Consider the following 24407-nt stretch of genomic DNA (forward strand, 5'->3'; position numbering starts at 1 on the left):
CTTTGGAGGGCACAAGTTTGAATTGTCTTTGCAGGAGGGAGGAGTAATCAGTCTCACAGGGATGCTTCTACCACTAAATTCCTAATTTTGCACACTCAGGTAAAGGGCAGCTCACACTGACCTTTCTCCCCAGAGCCTCATGCATCTACTCGTGGTCTCACAACATGGGCACAAGTCAGCCTCCAAAACCTGAGAGCCTCAGCTCTTATAGGTGCCTCTTACACACACAAGCATCTCAGCTCTCAGCCTCAACAGCCCCAAATCCTCACTGAGGGGCCATGGAGCTGCAAATACCTCAGCTCCCAGCAAGGCAGTGCACATCCCACCTTGGAGAGTGAAGAGGTTGAGTCAGCCAGAGCAAGAAATGCACCCCAAGAAGGGCAGTAGTGCTAGGTGCTATTAGTACTCCTCCCTCCAAAAATGCCTCACCCAGTCTTTGTTGTCTCATGCCAAACCACCTTGTGCCCCTGCCGAGCCTGGCATTGCTGGAAGGGGACCAGCAGCCAGAGCAGGGTATGAGAAAATTAGCAGAGAAATTGTGTTTTTTCTTGTTGCTGTTTTTAAGAGCAGCAGGAAAAATAACTAAAAAAAAATAAGATATTTGAGTTCCTCACATCATGAAGTCCCTGGGATGCTAAGCTGACTGACCAAATACCTTTTAAGAAAAAATTTTTGCTGCGGTTTTTTTGGATTTCCATAAGAGTTTGCTAATAAAAGGCAGAGGAAGAACAATGCAGGAGGGTTAACTTGCTCCCTGATTGAAGAACTGAAATAATCACTGCATGAAACAATTAAGACCCATGTGGCTTTTATGCCACTCTGATGACACAGCTGAGCACTCACTGGCATGATATAGCAAACACACACACAGTAGAAATACTCATTAAAAAAATAACACAATTAGTATCAATTGCATGTTGCTTATATAATTAGGCAATTTTGTATTTGTAATTTTAAAATAAAGTAAAAAGGCAAATAATGTTTCAGGCAGTACTTTGCCATCAGGCTGCCCAGCAGGTGACAGTGTGGGTTGCTGCTATTCTTGTTGTTGTTTCTTGTTGTTTTTCCCCTCTTCTCCTGACCATCATAGACCCTAAAGACTGGTGAGGAGAGGCCTTATGCACTACTGGCAGCACATAAGATTGAGTTGTATTTGTCAGGGTTGTCAAACGCATCTGATGCTGCAGCTAAACTGCTCCAATTTCCAGCTTCTCACAAAAAGGGCAAGCCTGGTCTCCTCATCTGACAGCAAAAGCTGGGATGCTCCCATGAACCTGTCCTGGGATGGCTGGGAAAGGGCAATAGTTGATTTTTTATTTCCCTTATACCCTGATGTATCCTCCCACACATCTGGTCAGAATCAAACATGACTCAGGGTTTGCTGCAGGGCTGCCCTTTGGGTCAAGTTGCATTTGGGCATGGGGATCCCAGTGCTGACCAGCCCCAAAGGCTTCACTGTGCTTGGCAAAGGCACAGCCATTGTCCTTCATGAGGCTTGGGGATCCCTCCCCTTGCCTGTGTCTGCACCCTGATGGGTGCCTTCCCACCCCCTTGCTGCCACAGGATTTTTGCACCACAGCCAGGCTGAAACCATTGCCTTATTATCCCCCTGCCCCAACTGAAGAGTGCCTGTATGCAAAGTCTGTTTTCTGCTTGAGAAAGCATGTCCCCAGAGATATAGAATTAATCTCAGTGACTTCAAACTCAGTCTCATGGATCAGTCATCTGATAATGAACCAAAAGATTGTTCAGATTTACATCTGAAGTCCCCACACTTTTCCATTGCAGCCAAATTCCACAAGAGTATTTGCCGACCTTTTAGCGCGCAGCTTCTCATCACACTGCACCTCAGAACACTGTTCTTTAGCAAAGGTCTGTATTAAGGAGAATTAATTAACTAGGTTTGCTGTCTGGATAATCAATTTTCTTGGTATAAATTGAGTGGAGTTGGAAGAACGCTGAGCTGTTGCTCCTCTTATTTCTCCGCACAGAGAATAAAAATAGTAGAAGATCCAGATGGAGAAATTGGGTTCGGATCAGATTCCTTCTGAATACAGAGTTTTGGCAACCTCAGAAAATGGGGTGAACATTGCTGGGATATAATTTCCTAAGTGCACTGGGAAAGTTAATGTCAAAATATCTCTAAATCAGAGATTTAGAGATCTTTGAAGGAAAGGGAAATGTTTCATTCTGAAGAAACTTTCCATTTAGACATTGAAAGAAAGGCAAAATCAAGGCAAAATCTGAGTGAAATGTTTTAATTGTGTTTGAAAAACAAATGAAGTAAACAGGCTTAGTTTGTTTGGGTTTTTTTTGGTGGGTATGTTTTTAAATTTTTCTCTATGGAGAAGTTTAACAACCTGGTGTCTCTCAGCTCTGTGTGGAGTATTCCTCCCCACCCCTTCCGCTCTAGTAGTAGTTTTTGCTACCTTTTGATCCCTAGATGAAAGCCCAAAAACCTGCCAAGTTTTGTGTTTGTCTACCTTAATCCTGCCAGTGTTTTCTGGCTCTGGTATTCAGCAAAATGTGCTCCACCTAATGACCCCACAGACGATTGGCACCCACAACACTAGACTACAACTTTAAGCTGAAGAAAACCCTCTGGTCTTTATGAAGAAGTTATCTCTCCATTTTTAATTTGTGTTGTAATTTTTTATACGATGGTGGATCCACTTTCCTAGCAAGCAGAAGTTTCCTTTAATTGGCATGTTGCCCCTTGCCTCCTAAATGACTGATTTGACTACTAATTGACTACAGACTCTGTGATTTATTTTTCATCTCTTTTATTGCAGGCATGAATACAGGAACAGGTAAACAGCGGAGCCGTAAAAGTTTCTCTTTAGGCATGTTTTCAACAAAATGCCATCATACACTGTCTGATGATACACGCTGCTACTCAGGTGAAACAAAATGGTGTGAGCAGTCTTGCTTTAAAGCTGCTACCCACCACTCCATGCTGCAGCTGCCAAAGAAGCCTCCACTTGCTCTCTATCTTCCCTCCTTCTCCACATCATCTACAGCTTCTTTTACGGCACTTAACTTTACAAAACACAGTTGTGAGGCTAATCTTACATGCAATTACAGATCAGTCTCAGTATATTTATTGCAAACTCCTTGAACATCAGGACATTAAAGAAAAAAAAGAAAAGAAAAAAAAGAAAAAATATTCCATTGCATAATTACAAGTAGGTTTTTTTTGTAGCAAATGAACCAGAATTGTATCCAAGAAAAAAAAAATAAATAAAAGCAAAGGCTATTTGTAAACAGTTCAAACAAAACATGATGCTGCCTCCAATGAAACGTTTCACTGCATTGCTAGCTCTGTTTCAAATGGGCGCGTAGGCATCCTGTTGCAAGAGAGTGAAGCCATGAACTGAAACTTTGGAGGAGTTAATTTTCAAATTTTGCACTTTCAGGGTCTATGAAACATGAAAAGTCTGCACACATGATGGGATCTGAGAGAGGTGCGGAATCTCAACCAACATTTCTAAAGAAAACTCAGTTATTCCTTTTAAAACAAAATAGTGGAAACAGCTGAGCCACACAAAAAAAAAACGAAGCACAATTGGTTGGCTTCCATAAGAGACTGCAAAATGAGAAAATATTTAACTCCTTGCATAGCTATTTAAATGGCCAATAAATTTTGCTGGAATCACCCAAACATGACAACATTGCATTCCGCTGCTTAGAGACTTGGCACTGAGAAGCTGGGATCTGCTGATGGTGCCGGAGCATCAGTCGGGGCACTGTGAAAAGCCAGGGCCACCCCTGGTTAGCTTTGCCAGCGTGGCTATAGCAGGAGGTTTCATCAACTCCCAGATGGAGCATGACTACAGCAAAGCCTCTGCGCTTATATCACTGTAAGTTGTTATCCCAGCTCTCTGTTCTGACAAAAGGACATTTCTGGCAGTTTATTTACACCTAACGCTCAAGGCTTTCGCTGGCACAGCTACGCTGATCCCAAATCATACCTTGAAGCTGAACCCTGGATGATGCAGCTGAGTCAGCAAGGGTTTGCAATGTAGACCTAGCCAGAGGGAGGGAAAGCAGGATTCATCTCACTTAACTTTAGTCAGTATATATACTTAAGGTAGACACTTGAATCAGAGGCACCTCCGGAAGACAGGTCCTTTGATCTCTCACCAGGTGAGAGCTGGGCATTTTAATGTTAGGTGAGATGAACCCTTTCCCAGGAGAGCTGAAGAGATAAAATCCTTTCAGCCACCCTCTTCTATCACCAGTTCTGGAGCCCATGCTTCAGAAGGCTGCTGTTCAAATGCGTTATCTTTACACATGTCAATGTACATGATAATGATAGCCTGTGCTGGGCTTCATGCTGCCACAACTACAAATGCAAGCTTAAAGCTAGCTCAGATACTTCTGCACTATTATATAGACATACCTTCAGGCAGAGTATCCTTTAACACCTGTAAAGTTAAATTGTAGGAGCAAATCTGCAATATCTGCCCCTCTGCAATATGTTCATGTTGACATTGTCTTGTTCACAGCAGTTTTGGGTAACAGGTGTCCTAACACTGTAATTCCCAACCAGAGATGAGGCAGAAGTGTTTCTTCAGAGGATGTGAAAACTGAGATGCTCAAGCATGGCTGAAGAAGGTACGTAGTAAGAAAGAACAAGATGATGACATTCCACAGTTAAAAGTTTAGTTTGATTTCAGTAAAACAGTTTTAATAAAGCTCCATTAGACTGCAGAATAGGAAACAGTGGCAGCCAGTGGATAAGACACTAAAACACAACAAGGCAACATACTTAGAGTTGTTCTGTAGAAAATGTCCCACAAAAACTAAGCAGCCACATGAGCCTTTCCCTCCTCTCCTGGTGGGAACCACAGAAGGAGGAATCTCTGCCCTTCTTCAGCTATCCCAGAGCATGCCTCAGCTATAAAGGTTTGGCCATGTAAAGTAACCTTGGTTCACGTTACTTCTTTTCCGGTTCTGATTATTTCAGCTGAAGAAATTTTATACAATGGGAGCAAAAATGATGCATTAAAAACAATACTGTTTTAGACTGTTTATGAACCAGAATATCTTATAGGCTAGTCTGACTCAGGCATTCAGTTTTGCTAAAGGCTTTTGCTTTAAGTGATCAGACAGTCCTAACGTGGATCTGTTTTGCCTCCAAACCTGAGGGCATATTGTGGGGTTCCTAAAGTCCACTGCATCAATCAGTATGTTCAGATTTTTTTCTGTTTGTTTGGTTGGGGTTTTCTTTCTGGGTTTTCTTTGACAATGACTTTGTGAAACTGTTGCAGTTCAAACACAACTGAGGCTTACCTAACAGGCAGAAAACCAGATTGAGCTAGTCAGCACTGTGCCATTCTCAACCTTACTTTGTTTTTCTCTCCCAAACCAGCATTTCTAGTTACAATTTTCTTTTATTTTTTCTTCAAAATGCTCACCCTCACTTGGATGCAGGCAAAATGTGCTGCTGCTTCTCCCTCACCAATACCTTCTGGGAAGCGGTGAGAAAAGAGTAACAGGAAATTGCATTCTTTTGTGTCTGTGCATTTTCCCCTCCTTTCCAATTTTCTCACAGGGATTTAATGTTCCTAATCAATTTATAAGAACCCTGGATTGATGGACTGGGGCATTAAAACAAAAGGAACAGAAGTGCCCTGGCACTACAGCTAGCAGGTGGACACCATACAAGTCATATCTTGATTACCCAGAAGAGCCACTGGAATGCTCTTAAATCTACAGTCCAGGTGTGTTTTTGTGGCTCCTTGTGCCCACTGCTCATGTTGAGCCACTTGATTAAATTTTGTAATGTGATTTTCTACCTAACAGTTGTGCTGTGTATTTTGACCCAATTTATGGCAACCAGAAAGTGTTGTGCTTGGTGGATTTAAATGGGAAGCTAATTTTTTGTCCCAGCAAATATAAAATAGACAGGTCATTTTATACCTTCACACTGCAATCCAGTCTTACGAAGCTCTCCAGAACTCTCATTTTAGAAAAACAGCAGAAGCTAACTGAAGGAAATCCAGTCTCACAGCAATCACTTCCCAGCCTCCACACAAACAAACTGCTTAAGCTGAGATAAAGCCATTGTAATCAGTGCCAAATGAAAGGCAATATTTTATCTTAATACAAATAAGAGAACATAGTGTACAGAGTAACAGAAAAATATACATCTTCAGCCATACAAAATGCACAAAACCTTTCCTGTTGAAAGAATACCTTGTAGCAGGCAGTCAGATATTGTTAGTTTTCTAGGTGACCCTGCACTACTGAACAAGGGGAAACTGAGACCTTTTTTTTTCCTTAGGAGATAGTTGGTAGCGTTACCTGTATCCCATCAATTCCCTCCCTGTGGCTCTGCTAGTGTTGGACTACCCACCCCACTTCATGCCTGAGACAGCTCCACTGCAAGTAGAGGCTGCTTGGGTGTTGGAGGTGAACAGGATGTATAGTCCTGCACAGGATTGCTGATTAGTAGAATTAAAAATATGGGTGTAGGCACAGCTATGCCTTAAAAGATCATCGTTCTTGTTCTTGAAGGGGACCAATCAATTCATGTCAGCCAGGAAGGTGGTTTTTTACCCAGAAAGGAAAAAATTCTCCTTGTGTGAGCTACGTCCACACCGCTGAGGCTCTGCAACCTTCAGTGCTGGGGCAGAAGATGTCTGAGCGTGGGCTAGCCTTAAAGCCTAGGCAAACTGGAGAAGGTAAAGCTCCTCACTTGCTTTAAAAAAGTCAGTATCAAGCTAGAAAGTCAGTAGCAAATTACTTTAAACAATGGATTTTTTTCATCCATTAAGGGAAATACGGTAAGACTCTGTTGAAGGTTTAGGTCAAGGTGATAAGCTATAGGAAGTATTGGGTGTGTGTGTCTGTGTGGTGGGGTGTCTCTCCCAGTTGCAGCTATTTATATCTCTGAGGGAAGGTTAAGGTTAGGAATTTAATAAGACAGCCGTTTATTCTGTGGAGACTAACAGTCCTGGGGTTAGGATGTAATAATCATTCTTCTGCTTTAAAAATGGTTCTCTTAACAAATAGCAGTAGCTCATTGCAATTTTCAGTTGTACAAAATGACATATTTTCTATGTTACTATCAAAATATTCTGCATAACATTAATTTCTGTGCACTTATTAACATATGTACAGAACAGTGTTTCCCAATAGAAATCAGTATGCTCCTTGCTGATCCTCTTTGCCCTAGATTTACCAAAACCAAACCAGAAATTAATTGTGTTAATAGTATAAAATCTCAGGAGAGAGAAAGGATTGAAGGTTTATTTCCCAGCAGCAAATGAATAAAGGAACTCCTTCAAGTCAAAGTCTAGCCAAGACGTAATTTTAACCAACGGCGGTGAATCCAGGCGAGCCAGGAATATCACACATTTTCCCGATGCATTATGTTGAGTACACAGAAGCAGAGGAATGTAAACAGACAGAAGGCACATGAAAGGCCCCAATCCATTCTCCATCTGACGGAAGTGCAAGTTTCATAATTCTGTCATCAAGAGTCTTTTCATCATTTTCTCTCTCTCAAGTTCACGCCTCAGAGTCTCAGCACTGTGTAATTAATGCACAAACAGCCAATTATGGGAACAACAATAAGTCTCAGATTTCAATTTAAAATAATTAACATTTTCAAAATACCAAAGGAGGGGAAAAAAAGGTCAGACACAATTCAGTGAAAAAGCTGATAACTGATGGCTGATTCAAAAACAAGTATCGCTTGATATTTCTGAGGAGCAAACAGAGGCAAGAAGAAGGATATAAAAAGATCCACATGGCAAAACAGTTTATAATTTTATCTAACCCTCATTAAAGGCTACTGATTTCAAAGGAAGCGGGACAAGGACTCTAAAAATGGAGCAGCTACAGCAAATGCCATTATGATAGACTACTGTGACAGCCTTCTGCTCCTTGGTGTGATCTGATATTTGAAGATATCTATATACATAGATATATAGCTATGCTGAATTTACCACAATCCTACACATAGCAGGATGCCATAATCAGAGCCTGAGGTCCTTGCTCTCACCAATTCACCCCAGAGCCCAGAGGATTTGTAACCCTGGGAATGTCCTGGTTTAGTGACTCAATTTCTGATACTGTTTACCATGCTGTTCTGAAATTTATGTATCTCACACTTGTAACAGTTTGGAGATTAAAAAGGCATTGCAGAAATCTTGCAGCCCATTTGTGGACAAGCAGGGGTAGAATCACCTACTTGTGCATGAGACATCTTACAGAAGCTGAGTTCAGCACCACAGCTTCAGAATTACTTTTTCACTGGAATGATAATTTTTTAGATGAGTAAGCAATGTTGAATTAATGTGCAGGTGCAATTAACCAGCTGCAAAAAATAATTAACAACCAAAAATGGGAAACGACTGTGAATCCAAAAGCATAAAAGATTCATTCATTATGATGTCAAAGAAATACTTTTTTCTTCATAAGCCTTGAATTATTTGTGCTCCAGAAGTAGTGACTATATCCACTGCTACATTGATATTCAGTAAATTATCAGCTTGAGTTCAGTTTTGATTAAATTATAGAATAAGAACCCAGCATGCAAAACCAGTAGGATGACAGAACAGAAAACTGAAAAGACTCTGTCTGTAAAAAGGTGGTGTAGTTTGTTGATTCTCTGAGAAATTACAAGACCACTATAGCTTGACATTACTAAAATAGAAAAAAAAAAAAAGAGAGAGAGGAACAAGAAAGAAAACCAATGCCTGCTTTTTATTTAGAAGAACAGACATTTCTCAAACTCAGGTTTGGACATTTCATGGACATTAATTTCAAAAAACAAATTGTAACAGCAGTTATTAAAACAAAAGTTGTGTGGTTCAGACAAAATGACTTGCCTGAGGAAAAATCTCCACAGCCCTTTGTCTCCAGGCCATTGGGCACAGAAATGGTACACTGCTGGCTGCAGCAGTTAATTAAGGTAGGCTTTTCTTTATCTCAGAGCATGAGTATCAGTTACAGATATTTCTTTGCATAACCCACCTATTCTTAAGTAGTCAAGCAAAAATCTTTCAGTATAAGAGAAAACTTTTTTTTTTTTTGACACTTTATGGTCATTATGACAGAAAAAGGGAAATCAATCTGATTCCTTCAATGCAGAAAACATCATAGCATTTCTGTGAAAGAACTGCACGGTACCTGTCTGCCAGCGAAATGGGCTTATGCGACGTATATACTGTCTGCACTGTTGGAGTTGGGATGGTCTCTGCCAGAGACCTCAGCACGGGTGATGGAGACACCAGCGTAATCTTAGGAGACGACTGCACCGCACAGCATTGTAATTTGCTGTCTGCAAATTCTGCCTACAAAAAAAAAATAAAAGTATACACACACACGGAATGAAAAATTGTAGATTAGCTTTAACAGCAATTAAGAATGAGAAAAAATGGGAGGCCGTGGCTATAACCTCTCAGTGCAGCCTCTGCAGAGGCTCCACAGCCACCTCTTTTGATGCCTGGGGGACCAGCCTGATTGCAACATGTACTGAGTGAGGTGACACCTATGGGACTGGCAGCATTCAGGTAAAATCATGATCAGTTTGGAGAATGACACTTATCACTATTGTATTTCCCCTAAAAATTATGCAGAATGTTGACAACATGAGATTTCTGGAATATCCTTCAGGAATCCTATACAATTTGCTGGCGAGTCCTCTAACTACTCTTTGTTTTGTTAACAGCTGGGAATCTGGGTTTTTAGGATTAGGTTTCAAAATCTCCATCTCTTTCCCACTTGCTAACTGAAACATGCCTCAAGAGAATTTTTCTTTCAGTATCCAATGAAAAGCAATGTTAAAGCAATATTGGAAGTGCAGATTTAAGACAAGCAGCAAGCAACCATTTCCTGTCTTTTAGGTGAGGTATTTCAGCACAACAGTATTATAGCAAAGACAGGACTATTTTTACAACCAGAATGGGAAGATCCCTAAAAATCAAACAGTCCTGTCTTGTTTTTTGGTGTGGGCTATTTCTTATGCCAAACCAGAGCAGCTAGTGGCTGCACCTGTGGTGCAGGTCTGACCCTCACCTGGGAAGAATACAAAGCAACTTCAATTGTCAGTGTGTCAGGATCATTAAAACATGCTCCTACTGGTATCTATAGCCTACCTTTCTTCCTTGGTGCCTATTTCCTCTGAACCTTGTTCAGAGTCTAAGGCAGGGAGGAGGAAAAGTCATCATCATAAGAAAGCAGCTATTTCAAGAGCAACGGTTTGTTTTGGTCTTATTATTTCTCAAATTCTGCAACTCTCTGCAAGTGATTCACAAACTTAGTTCAAACAGTGGGAAAACTATTTGAGCCCAGGAAAGACTGGTTGTGTTAGGTTTGCTTGCTTATTGTCGCTTTTTAACATGTTTAAACATATCTCGAATGATCCAAAATAATCTCTGAAGCAAAAGGAATTCCACTAATTCCACAAAATGTAAAATGGAAAAATGGAAAATCAACAAAAGAAACTCTCACGTGTTTCTTTAAACATGTAAATAATGGCTAATAGGACCTGTTCAAAATTCTCTGTAATTCAGCTTTTAAAACTCAACCTTACAAACTGCAGGGGTATGCAATTTGGTGTCCCTGTGCTCCGAGGACTGCCAGATCCTACCCTATGGCATGAGAAGAAGACATCACTCTGAAGCTGATGTAACTTCTGCCAGCCTCACTGAAATCAGCACAGTGATGACAAGCTACATTTGCTGAAGAGCTGCCTTGAGTCCCATAGTGTGTCTGCTCTGGATGATGACTATACAGTAGATATCCAAAGCATCTTTTTATACATATGTCTGGTTGCACACTTCAGCCAAATAGTTAACTGGTCTAAACAGATATAATTTCACTAATTTAAATCTATGTGGCTTACACGTGCCTGAGATTATGGCCATCATACCTGCCATTTTTCTATGGAAATCTCTGAAATTCAGAGGGTTCCTGAGTTGAAGCTTATATTTAAACATTACAGGTAACCAAGTCATCTAATTTTTCATCTGATCAAATCAACAGAACTGCACATACACCACCAAATTTGGAGCTGTACGTGAAAGGTAAAGCCTTCTAAACATCACTATACATAATCCTTTTCCTGCTCAATAACATTCCAATGTTTTCTTCCAAGTGGGGAGAAAAATAAAAGAAAAAAAAAAAAAAAGGGGAGGGTAAGGGGAAATAAGGACAGAAAAAAATAAAATATAAAAATGAAACAATTACCAAACAAGTCCTAGCTACCCTTCCCTTAGAGCTCCTGCCTGCGGTGTAGCTCTTCATGCCCTCAGCAGTGCATCAGGATGGTCTGAAATGCTGCAGTGGAGAGACACCTCCCTTTGGGCTGGGACAGAGGGCTGTGAAACACAGGACCAAAGCCACCTAACTCTCCTAATTGTTTTCCCATCTCTGTGCAGTCCCATGGGTAGCTGCTTGTTCACCACAGATATTTGTACTTAAATCACTAAAAGGAATGTAAAGGGTCACGTGATGGATCGTACATCATTCGGTTTTTATTGCAATGGTGTTTTAAATATTTGTGGTCTCAGTTTTTCTCTCCACCTGCCCAGGAAAATGGGAATCTATGGGGACAAGATGGGATTTCAGAAAGATTAGTTTGAATTTTGCTTTGCTTCTTTTCTCCTGACAGAACATAACAAAAATTCAACATTTGAATTTGCTATGAAATAGCCATTCTCTGCAATATGGAAATTTCTGTGGGTAAGTATATCAGTATATCTTCTGTTTGTATTTTAGAGTTCTGACCCCCCCCAATTATGAAAATGTACGTTATGTAGCACTCCTAAATTTTGCTTTCATCCTAACCATCAGGGACAAAAAAATAATATCTGACAATCAATACTAATTAGTGAGAAAGCTATTTTGGGAGGCACATATTTTTGCTTAGATAAAGGAGTACTGTGAAAGACACAAGCACTGTAACTTTGGGTTAGCTTTTATCACAATTTTATCATCTGGACTTGCTGACATAATGAAACATTGATGTGACATTCCTGTGTACTTTCAAATGCATTTAATTAGAGCTCAACTGTGGCACTTACATTGCTTGGGAAGCCTAACTAACTTTGGCTTTAAAGTACCTATTTGGAGAAAAAACACATTTACATAAAAGCCCATGATCAGGTTTATTGTGAAAGAAAAGCCTTTCTTTAAATCATTAAATACAGACAGAACCTTACATGACCCAACAGTGAATGAAATAACTTGTCTTGAATTATATGCCAGATATAGATTGCTGCAACCAGTAAAATTTAAAGTCAAAGTCCGAAATGCTTAATTTTGCAAATGTAACTTTAAAATTACAAATCATTTTGCATGGTGTTTATAAGCAGAGTGTTTCTTAAAGAGCAGTTATTTTTTCATGCTTTTTTGGTCATACTTATTACATAATGCCTCTGCCACCAAAGCAAGATTTTGAACGTACTTACTTTTTAAATTGTCAGCTAATTTTTTTCTGTTTGTACGTAGTTTACCTCACCAAAATCCCTAAGTCACGTCTTCTGTGAATATTTAATAAGAATGAAGTTCAATATTGGATTCAAGTTCTTGGGTAAACATGGGAGTTTGTACAAGGATACCACTGTAGTCATTCACACACCAACTATAATTCTTTAAAGTTCAGCTGTACATTCAATGAAAATCAGGGCCCTCTTTGTGATGGCACAGCAGGTGGTTTCAGGCAGGAGGCCATGCAATTGCTGGACAGAGGACTAAATCTTCCCATTCCCTTACAGCTCCCTGTAAAGATGTCATGGAGCTTCACCTCTACAGTCCTGAAATGTACAACATTTTGGGACTGACTTCATTGGTGGTGAACCTTGACCTTTAACTTTTAGTCCTCTGTCTATTAAACAGCAATGTCTGAATGCAGGCAACATTTTGTATAATGGGAATATTTAAATGCTTCGTACTCTTAATTTCTACTTGGAATTTATCTTTTTTTAAAATTTTTTGAGGACTGCTTAGTGCATAGATTTCTGACACTTTAAAAAATCAGTTGGAATTGTGTTAAAACACAGTTCTTTATTTGCACATTCTACTTACAGAAAACTGTGGTACTGTTGTAAAGGGATCGAAAAAAGGATTAGATGTATCAGCAGGGAATGTCTTTATCTTTAAAAAAGATAAAGAAAAAGATGTTACTTTCAGAGCATAAAAATGCAAAAGAAAAAAAAAGCAGCAAAGCATTGCAACCACAGTGACATATCCAACAAATCAGAGCAGTTCAGCAGTGCCTGGACCAGACCCAAAAAAGACCCTTCCAAAAATGCATACAGAAACCTGATGATGAATAGTCAAAGCATAAATATGAAAACTTGAAAAATTAATTTTACCATGTAATTAAATATGTTGAGCAAATACAGAGCTGGTTGCATACAATATATCTTCCAATTCTGTCACCAGAATTATTATGTGATTCTTTCAGCCAGCACTACATTTTAAGATATGCAATATGAAGTGCAGGAGCAAATTTTGCTGTACAGGAACTTTGGGTAAAGAACTTGTGCTTTAAATATTTTAGACTTCCAAATTTTCACTTACACTGTTGCTACCAAAGACAAACAATCACCCAAGATCAAAAGAAAATAATATATTAAAAAACCATGGGGGCAGCTGTTTGTTTCAGGCAGCTAGGATGCTCTGTGTTGAGTAGAGGGCTGTGGATAAAGGATAACCCTTGGAGGTTTTTTGAAAAGTGCATGGAAACAAAGAGGGGAGAGACCAACATATCCATCTGCCAAGAGGGCTTGGTCCATGAGGATATAGTCACTGGTGTGACCAGATCCTGCTGGAAGTCACTTCTGCCCTTAACATAGTTTTAAACATTAGCTGAAATTAAAAATATATCAAAAGCAACAATCTGTCCCACTTCATTGTGAATGCTGTTTCTCATTATTTTCCTTTTTAGAATGCAGACATTATTATTCATTAATTCAGAGAGGACAAAATAGCAAATAAACATTTGAATTTGAACTGCACTTCATGCTTTCCCTTTGGAAAATTACATTTTTCACTGTAAAGGTGTGTTTTTCACTTTATTACAGAAACTGCTGTGCATTGCTTTGTTATGCATGTATTCAATCATAATTTACTAACTACAGCCATACAACTATTGTCTAATAATGAGGAAAACTACCTTTAGGGCTCTGAGCCCCTGCAGGCCAAAGAAAAACCTGGAATTATGACATCAAATATAATTAAGTAAATGTACAGTGTTTATTTTGCAAATAAAATAGGAGAAACATATTGGCTTATAAGGGTACCAAGGGAAATTAACAGCTATCTGTGGGCTTCCTTCTGCAAACATGTGGAATTAAGCTTAGCATTAATTGTCAGGCTTCTTACACATGAGGAGTATGGATAGCAATGATACTGTCAAGCATGTAAATGACTTTTTAACAGAGTAAAGGTGTTTGTAAATCAATTACACAGGCACAAATGAGCTAACAACTCTGCGAAGGAGAAATTATTTCAAATTACAATTTTCTATGCAAACTTATTAAAGGAAGTTTCACAGTCCTTTTACAGTCCTATATTCATGTCTGTTAGCAAAGCATATGTATGTCTGCTGTACTGCTGATTGAACCTAACTCATTAGACTCACACAATAGCTCCTCACAAGTTTGTAATTTTACATTATACCCAGAGCCAAATCTGGACAGCTGTAGCATATCTCACTCTTTTGAGAGACAGCAAATACTCATGAGCCCAGGCTGACATTCTCAGGTTATGAAGGGTTTACAATATGATGTTACAGTACAAAGTACAAGTGTACTCAGTTACAAATAAAATCTTTGAGCCAAAGACAAACAGGGCTGGGAAGCTCTTTGCTCGTGTGCCATATGAGTTTGATATCCCACAGCTAAAATCTCTCCAATTTTGCCAGTTAGTCTCATTACAGAAATGAAGAGCAGTTACTGAACACAGGAAAGAAAAATTATGCAGAATACTGGAGACTCCACTGAGATTTGGGAGCAGAGGCACATAACAGGAGTCAGCCTGATCACATGCTGTGACTCACAGCCATGCAGAATACCCTCTTGCAAAACCAGCAATCTGTGGATGTGTGTGAGGCCAGCCTATGCATCCAAACAGGGCAAGAAATGGTCAGTCTGGTTTAGTTATCAGTGTGAGTCCCTCTCTCAGTGAGCTGTGCTGTTTTAATCTTGAGAATAGGACAATGTTGAGAAATTAAAGGCTCACTGAATTATAAACCACTCAATTTCTGGCCTTTTAAACAAAGTGGAAAGAGAAATTAGGGAACAGAGGGGAAAAAACCCCATAGCTGTGTTCAATTTAAGAGTGACAAGCCTTTGCTATTTACTCTTCCCCCCATATTTTTTTGCCTCTGAGAACAGCCCACTGTTACTCAAAAGGCGCAACAGAGTTTATGTTTTGGCTCAGGCCTTGATTAAATTATTGCTGCCAGCTTCCATAGGCAAGGCAGAGAGACAACACTGTTGTTGCCTCTTCAACACTGGCAAGAAGTTCTTATCTATTAATGCCTTGGCTCTTCGGAGTAGGAAGTTGGTACAATATCCTAATCCATACAATAGCAGAAAAAAATATATATTCAAGATTATTGTTTAGACAGAGGATATGCAGGATGGGGAGACAACAGTGTGGAAAGCATCACTTTAAAAACTGGTTTATGTGAAACCTGATTTGGAAATTTGAAAGGTCTCTTCAGTCAGGAATACACTTTGCCAACTTTGACCTAACTGTCCTGCATGTTCACCATGGCCAGCAGTAGCAGCTGCCAGGACCTGGAAGGGGGAAGAAAAGCCTGTGATTCCCACCCCACCACACAAGGAAAGCAGCATCATGGGTGAGTCTCTTCCTTACCCTTGCACTGGAGTTGAGTTTATTGCATGAAATCAAAAATCTCAGAATAGCTCAGAAAGCAAAACAACTCCCTGAGCAGAACCTAAATGTTATGCCTTCCCCACACAGCCTCTCTCCCTGTCTTAGGAGGAAGACATACCATACCTTTAAGTATCTCCTAACTCACATGGAAGAAGCAGACTCTTAACTTTTCCAGGGTGCTTTTTTCTCCCTGTCATGGCAGCATCAGTTGAAAGATGCCACCTGGGAACTGAGAACAGAAGAAGGGCACAGCCAACTCCACCACCTACTTCAAAGCTGCAGTTCCTCCAGCATCTGGAGACCCTCAGCAGCTTCCAGGCTTTACCTGAGAAGGCACACATGAAAGGAAAAGGAGAGGGAAGAGGAAGTGGGCAGTTCCATGGACAGGTTGATCTCACGAGCTGAACTCTAGCTGCTCAGAGAAGTGAAACACAGTAGCTGTCAGTGCATGGAGTTCCTATAGACCAGGGTGAGGTTTGCTGTCTGCTTTGGTATGAAACAAAACAAGTAACACCTTTAAAGTCTACAGCTGGGTACAATTCCTGTCCTGGCAGATGGAGCAGCAATCTCATCCACCCTACTCAGATGAGCATTTTCTGGTACAGTCAGGCTCTTCCATGAGAGCAGCAGGGACTAACTGGTGTCACAGGGGCTACAGAAATAGCACGAGCAACAAGAGGTTAGAGCTGTGCTCTCCTTAACAGCACAGACAGGCTTTTAAGTACGAAACCTGATTTCAAGCACACTTGTTCTCTCTGCAGGAGTGCCAAGAGTCTTGCAGCCAAAGTCACAGCCATAAAACAACCTTTAAGGCAAGCCCCATGAGTAACTGTCAGGTGGCAGAGGCATGGCTTGAAAGGGGAGGGAAGAAGGCTGACATTCCAGCAGCATCTCACATACTGAGGGCTTGTTTCATAACCTGAAATGCCCCTTGCTTGAAAGGTCAGGGAGCAGTACCGTAGCAGAACTACTTTGGACAGGTAGCTCCTTGTCTGGAATATTTAGCTTGGCAAGTTGAGAATTTACTAAGCTTAAAAGAACAGTTGGCTCTCAAAAATAACCCAAAAAACCAAAGGATTGGCATAGTCTCAAGAGACGTCCAATGGTTGAGAAATCTTTAAGGTGAGAAACCTAAACACCAGTCAGATATAACAGTCACATCAATTTTCATGGGAAAAAAAGCAAAAATTTATTCCTCTTTATTTTCTGCTAGTACTCAAAGATTCTTATTGCATTATTGCTGTCCATTGGAGTGGATTCCTCCAATATTTTGGAGGAATCTTTGCCACAGCCAGTAAGAATTAATGCACTGATTTTTCTTGACATTTATATAGAAAGGGAGAATGAAGAAGCCAAAAGGAAGAATCTTCCCCTTTTCTTTGCATTTGTGCAAAGAGTTCTTCTGGATGGAATTTCAAATCTCAGTAAAAACAATTGCACATTCCTGAAACACTTTTTAGATGAGTTAAGAGAAAAACATCTTACTTTCTCATACAAACATATGGAAGTGGAAGGAGATAAAGAAAGAGTACTTTTGTTGAGTTTATTGATATAAAATCAGCTATTTTGGTATTTCTATCAGAAGGGAATATTACAAATGTCCTTGCTTCGGCAAAAAAATGCTACCTTTGGGAGAAGTGAGCTTAATTTGGATGTGTTCCCTTGCCTTTGAAATATCCCTGGCCTGGCACAATTATCCTTCCACAAAGGTCCTGTAAAATTTTCTGCTGTTGACACTTTGCTTCACTGCCATCCCCTGCCCCTTGACAGGAGGCATTTGTAACATTATGGTGAAGAAGTGTGATCTCAGTGGGTTTGCACTGTCTCTTTATACACTGACCAGATGGAAGACAGACTTCAGGCCAAACACTTCACTGGATTCCCATGCAGTACTGCAAGAAGAGGCAGTGCTGCTAACACCTGAAGCAGTGTCATAAATAAGGCCCTCAGGATACACATAGAGCCAGAGGAATATTCTGTTTTGCTTTATTTCATTGCTTTATACACAATGTCAGTTGAATACCATCATATCTATACAGCACAGAGACCTGTTTCTACTCATCAAATTAGAAAGGGATATCAGTTGAGATGTCTGGAGGATATTGCAATGGCATTTCCCTGTCCTGACATGTGACATGACTTAAAAAATACCAGTTAACCATTAGGCCTGGTTTCCAAAACCAGTGTGAAGATTCCAGGCTCCACAATTTTTCAGTAAAGCTCCTTGTCTGCTGTAATACCATTTCAGTGGCTGAAATGAATACTGAGGCAGAAAATGTAAAAACCCAAAGAGTTTCTGGAATTTTTTACCATGCAATATCTACAGGGACAAACAAATTCTTTTGAGTGGGAGTGGTTTCAGGCTCAAATGATCCAACACTTGGATTATGTCAACCCCAGTTCATGTCCTTCTTGTGTGGCAACATAACCACCATGACAGGTAGGCATAATCACTGCCAGGATGCACAGGGCAAAAATCAGACCAAAACAGTGCAGCAAACTTGCAACAGGACAGAAACATAAATAAGAACTACTATTGACTAATTAGTCTTGGAAAAAGCTGTGTGAACTTGATGCCCTGATGAACCACATTTGGTGCAAATCCCACATGTATTGCATCACAGTCCACCTTCTTTTCATGGGATGCAGGATTTTTTCTAGTTTTTGAATTGATTTCCAGGTGTTGGTGTCAGCAGACAGATTTTGTTCACACTCATTAAAGAGGGAACTTCTGCAAAAATGTACTATTGAAAACACCCTGAGGACAAAATGAGAAGTTTCTTAAGAGGATGGGTTTCTGCTCAAACTACTAATCCAGGAAGGAAGAAGCTACATGTTCAGAACCTCCCTGCCCTGTCACTCTCTCTGAGGAGACAACACTGGAAAATCTACCTCATAGTTTCATCTGGTATTTGGGTCTCCCTTACTCATCTCAAAAAAAAACTAGGGGAGTCTGGAGATCAAGGAAATACTTCCAAGAATATTCTTTAATTCCTAAGAACCGCATAAGGGCATTCAAATATTTGAATCATCTGATTTGGTGTGAGTTTCCACCGGACCACTGTACTGCAGTACCGATTCCCACAGGTACCGCTCAATTCCTTCTGGTGAACTGAAAAAGCTCCACTTTGAAAGCTCCATGTTCATCCCACAGTATCTTTGATGAGACAAGTTCTCTTGGGGCCCCTCAAATGGTGAGCTTGCCATTCCTTTGCTCACTGATGTACACCAGCCCTTCTTTGGCCCTTGCTGCAGGCTGAGTCCACCTGTCCTGGAACATGACCTGGCAGCATACACCACCTTCTTCCTGTCTCACCAGCTGCTTGTACTTTCCTCTCCATCAGGTATTTTCCTCCCTCTTAGAGGGACACTGTGCAATCCAACCCAACACAGAGGCATTGTCAGGAGGGGGCTATGCAGCTCCTTGACTGTGCTCCAGGGACTTCTGTCTCCCAAACGGATGTCAAGGGAGTTCATGAGAGTAGAAGATGTAGAAGGTTCTGTTTCTGCTAAAGCTTGGATTTGCTGCAGTTCTAGCCTTTCACAAATACTTCTTGCATAATAGTTTGTGGCTGCAGTATAAACTATACACTATTTGCAAGCAGGTCTACCTAAATCACAGCAGTTAAGATGCCCTGGATATAAGCCTGAATCTTCATGTCAGCTTCTGTAACAATTTACAAGGACAGCCCTACAAATTTTGTTGGTGATAGTATCTTTTTTATGCTACCTTTAGGGATTGAGTACCCTAGATTTTCACTCTAAGGACTGTAATTATGGGTTGCTAGCAAAGGGATTTCAGAGGTATTGGGAGAGCATGAGGGATGATGGTAATAGTGTTATTAAATCAGTCCAGCATCTCTACAGCACATTGGAAGAAAATGAATATCCTGGATTTTTTAAGACATAACTTTGCCTTGTGAATATTTTTGAGAAGACATTTTTAAAAGAATACAGAATAAGAACAATTCAGATGTGACAAAACAAGATGGTGTCCATGCTCTCACAGTCTTTGGGATTTTCAGAACTCTTTCACTGGTGCTGTGAAGGCGAGCAAGCTTAACAGAACATAACCACAGAATGGGCTGTCAGCCCAGTCACCATCCCCTGAGGAAAACGTGGCAAGGCAAAATGATGTCACAGTCTTGGTGGGTTGGCTAAAATGCAGACTAAAGACTTGCTTAGTCTTTGTTTAAAACACAGAAATGAAACAAACAGAAAGCAGTAGGTACCCACTGTATATGATTGCTCTCCAACAGTTGCTGCATTAGTTGCATTTCTGGAACAGCTAATGCAAAGTTACCTTTCTTGTCCCTTGGCTTTTACCAATGAAATCAACGGTGATCCAGTGGTGGGTGCCTACACCACGTGCACAGCTAACAAAATCAAGTGGCATCTTGACAGATGGAGGCTGTTTTCACAGAAGAAAGTCACTATAGATGGATAACATTAAGAGGAGGAAATGAGTGTTGTGATTCCTGCCAGTTGAGAATGCCCCAGGTAAGACATATACTTCCCAATTTCACTGCCAGCAAGCAGACTGTATTTTGTACCAGATGGAAAAACTCACCCTTACCTCACGTGATTATTTCTAAGTATAGACACTGACCCAATATCTGTTAGTTCAACAAGACTTATTAACACGGAGACTTCGAACCCAGGGACATTCCCACAAAGGCTGATTAATAACCATGTAACACACCTGCCCTTTTTTGGAACCCTCAGGATCACATTCCTGTCTTGAAAAGTTATGACACATTGGCACAAACAGTGTACTGCTTGACCTTAGTCCTACAGAAACAAATAGTTTGTCTCTCTAGTGTAATCAATCTCTACTTGTGTAAGAGAAAAAGCTGGCTGAAAGTCCTTAAGTGTCTAGAAACTCAACCCATCATAGTCTCCTTGAATGTCAGGATAGTAAGAAATACTTTGCACCAATTTTCTGTCCTATTTTTCTGGGCTATTGAGCTCTGATAAAATCCCCAGGAGTTTATACAGTTCATTATGTTAAAGGAAAAGAATAGCACAGGTAGATTAAAGTCAGTGGAGCTGCAGAAAAAGTGTTAAAATTACAAACTGGTGCACTATTTATAAATTTATAAAGAAGAACACTTGAGTGTATTTTCAACTTCAGCATGTGACCAGTCCCAGGGACTACCACAGCCTTAATCTGTGCACGTGCCTACAAATTTTGGTGACTTCTCACAAGTTATGATCTCAAGTACACATAAGAGTGCTGACTGCTCTGCTGTGCTGCAACTGCCTCTCTACTCTAAACATCTACTCTGAATTAAACTTCTATAAGACAATAATAATTTCCCACCATAATATGTCACCTTTTCCAACATGCATCAAGGAAGCAGAGCACTGCTTCTTTAAACGTAGTGGATACAAAACTATTTGATCCTATCAACTCCAGCTGGAGTAGAAGCTGAAAGTCTATAAGAAGCAATGTGTTGCTTAGTTTAAAATTCATGCATTAACAAATTCAATCCCATATCTAGTAAATGTTTTGTGATAAATGTTATAAATAAAAACCTATTTATTCATAACCTCATTCCCTTGACTATGAATCATTCATATTGCCAGCCATCAAGCATTAAATAAACACAAAGATTCTGGCTTGACTGCAAGTAAAATCTAGTTGTGTTCAAACACAAGAGCTCGTTAGGCATATACAGATTCAAACACCTGCATTGTAACACTATGCCAATTCAGTGTGGTGAAACACATCAGAGGCCTCTGTGTCTGAGGGATATTACCCTAAAAGCCAGTCTCCCAGTCTGAGACACTGCACTCAGATATGTCCCAGGCTAAAGAGATTAGTCCCAGCCAAGGGATAATCCAAATCAATTTGGGCTATTAGCACATAACTCACTCTTGCCCATCCTTAATTACAAAAGAAATATCTCCTTTGGACCAAGAGCACAAGTATAGAACTCTTCTGCTTGGCTCAGGAATGACAGCAGTTTCAGTGCCAGAAGGCCGTTCTCATTTGAGCAGAGCTCTGCTTCCCCATATTTTCTTTATTGAGCTAAGGCTTGAGAGGATCCATTATTAAAGACATCTCTGTGAAAGCAACTGAAGAGCATTATAAAGTTACAGGAAGCAGGAAAAGTAAAATGGAAATGAGAGAGAGGCCAAACAATGTCAGTCCTCTCCCCAGAGATCTGCTTGTGGCACCTCTTCAAGGGAAGAAATACACTATGAATAAAATGTCACAAGCAGATCCTGGTCTCCAGTCACCAACTTCCCGTCCATCCCAACAGGAGCTCACAGCCCCCAAACTGGGGCTGAACATTTCCTGTGAGGCATGTTTCCAACACCACTTCCTCAAAGACCCCTTCCCAGCACCATGTGGAGATGGAGGAGGTGAAAACACCATTGTCTGGCAACCTCTGCTGATGTTGTGGTCCCTGGGAAGATTACAGTTTACTCTTTCAGTTCAGAAAAACCCTGAAGTCTTCTAAAATGCAAGAGGAGCAAAAACTGGTCCAGGCAACTTCATAACTTGGAAATGACGAGGGGGCTTACAGTGTTTACTTTTAAATTTCTTCCCAAGAGCCCTGGGATAGCTGCAGGCTAAGACCCAGGATACTCTCTTTTCTTGGCAGAGGGGTAAGAGCAGGGTGTCATTCTCATTTGTTATTGGGTTTTGTTTTTTGGTTTGGTTTTGGGGTTTCTTTTGCAATCCTATGCCTGGAGCTTTTTGACTGTGCTTTCTATGAGCTTGGGAACTAACTGTGCCCAACTTGAGCCACACTGCAGATGTACAGAAAAGCCTTTATCCATACTGCCTCACCACCCTGCTCATGGTAAGGAAGAAAAGAGAAAGCACAGTTTCTTCAACCCTTTCTCCAAACCAGTAGCAGCAAGACAGGAGAAGGCCAAAATTACTTTAGAGGCACACACAAATATGGGCTCTCCTGACCACAGATATTTTGAAGGGAACAAGTTTTGTCTGAAGTCTGGGCAGCTCAGACACTGATGCAAACACATGGATTCTATCTGTATGTGAGCACTTGAGCTTCATGGTTATAAATTTTGACAGTTTGCTCAACTTCGCTGCAGCATGAAATGAGTGCCAAATTGTGCACAAATTCAGGTGGTCAGAAGCCCACTGTGCTTGGCACATGACTTCCCATCTCCTGCACTGCCAACAGGGCTCTCAGCAGAGCCTGTGCACATGGCTGGGTGTGTATGCCAGATGGCAGGGCCAGCTCCTTCATCACAATCCATCCTGGCAATAGCTGGTGCTTTGCCAGAAGAGGCCAAATGACATTCCGCAGCACTGGAGCACTTGCAAGATTCTAGTCAACCTTTTGATAAAGACCAATAAATGACATTAACTTGCTAAATGAGTTTTATAGAGGTTTACTTTCCTGACCTCACCATCTGCATCTCCTAGAAAGTACAAGCATTTGGTCTTGGTTTACTGAAAATGAGAAGAATATCATACCATAAAGCAAACCATAAATCCATAGTTCTTCCATAGTGATTGTTTTGTGGGTAAGTTCCAAGGAATAATTCTGAGAAGTATGCAAGAACTGCTTTCTACTAATCAGGCTTAAAATGGTTGTACAGAATATCTAACTCTGTAGAATTTTTCTTCCTCAGCTCAAAACAGTTTAGCTTTTTTTTGTTTTTTTTTGTTTTTTTAAGTCATATAAGGGATATGAACAGAAGGGAACCCTACTTACTGAGGTCATTGGTTTGCAATCCAGTTACCATGATAGCTAATAAGTTAGAATTAGGAAACTCCTGTTTTCTTTCTCCCACAATTAAATCACAATTTTCTTCCATGACATACAATGTCTGGAACAAGGCATAGAACTGTGGAATTTCCATACATGTGCTGAGGTTTATGAAAACTTCAATTTATCAGTTTGACTTACTGGTTATTCTTCTATTGCTATTCCACTGAGTAATAAGATTTGCACTAAGCTTTGTATAAAGTTATAGTCATAAGTCATAAAGTCATAGGTCAATGATTGTGTTTCTGTTTTGGTTTTGCTTGTTAGTAGACAGACTACAGAAATTTAAATATATATTATGCTTCAGTATAGAATTTACCCACTGTTGTGAATAACAGCAAAAAGCAGAATAGGCCAGAAGAGAAAATCTCTGGTCGCTTAGGTACCAATTGTGGTTCATCAAAAAGGACTGCTACTGCTTAGGAATTCTCATCAGAAAATGCCTATTTATTGAACGTGTATTGCCCTGAATGTATTACAAAAGAAATGGTGCTGATTAAATTTTCTCTATATTTAAAAATATATATTTTAAAAGACTTCAATCAACACTTTGTCAGTGCAGTTTTTAGTCCCTAATTCAGAAATGACATTTTGGTTGGAAACGTGAGTTCATTGAAATTAATAACCCAATATCACTTGAAAATGAACCACTATTTAATTTCAAATTGGTCTGATCTTTTTATCTACCCTTCTTACTACTCTCTGACATTCAGTTAAGGATATTTTCCAATACAGACTTTTGAAAGGAAAATGTAGACAACCAGATTTTACTTTTCAAAGAAGAAA

General features: G+C 40.2%; 1 protein-coding gene across 2 annotated transcripts in view; it reads right to left on the reverse strand.

Moving 5' to 3' along the window:
* Positions 1–6086: 6086 nt before the first annotated feature.
* The window catches only part of EPB41L4B (erythrocyte membrane protein band 4.1 like 4B), a 165237-nt gene continuing 146916 nt past the window's right edge, over positions 6087–24407 (reverse strand). For both annotated transcript variants that reach the window (XM_059477000.1, XM_059476991.1), the window contains exons 23-25: positions 13045–13113; positions 9145–9308; positions 6087–7539 (exon numbers count right to left, since the gene is read on the reverse strand). In XM_059477000.1, coding sequence (XP_059332983.1) covers positions 7470–7539; positions 9145–9308; positions 13045–13113 — 303 coding nt within the window. In that variant the 3' untranslated portion in view covers positions 6087–7469. The remainder of the gene's footprint in view (positions 7540–9144; positions 9309–13044; positions 13114–24407) is intronic.

This window comes from Ammospiza nelsoni, chromosome 1 (genome assembly GCF_027579445.1).
Source record: "Ammospiza nelsoni isolate bAmmNel1 chromosome 1, bAmmNel1.pri, whole genome shotgun sequence".
Lineage (NCBI taxonomy): Eukaryota > Metazoa > Chordata > Aves > Passeriformes > Passerellidae > Ammospiza > Ammospiza nelsoni.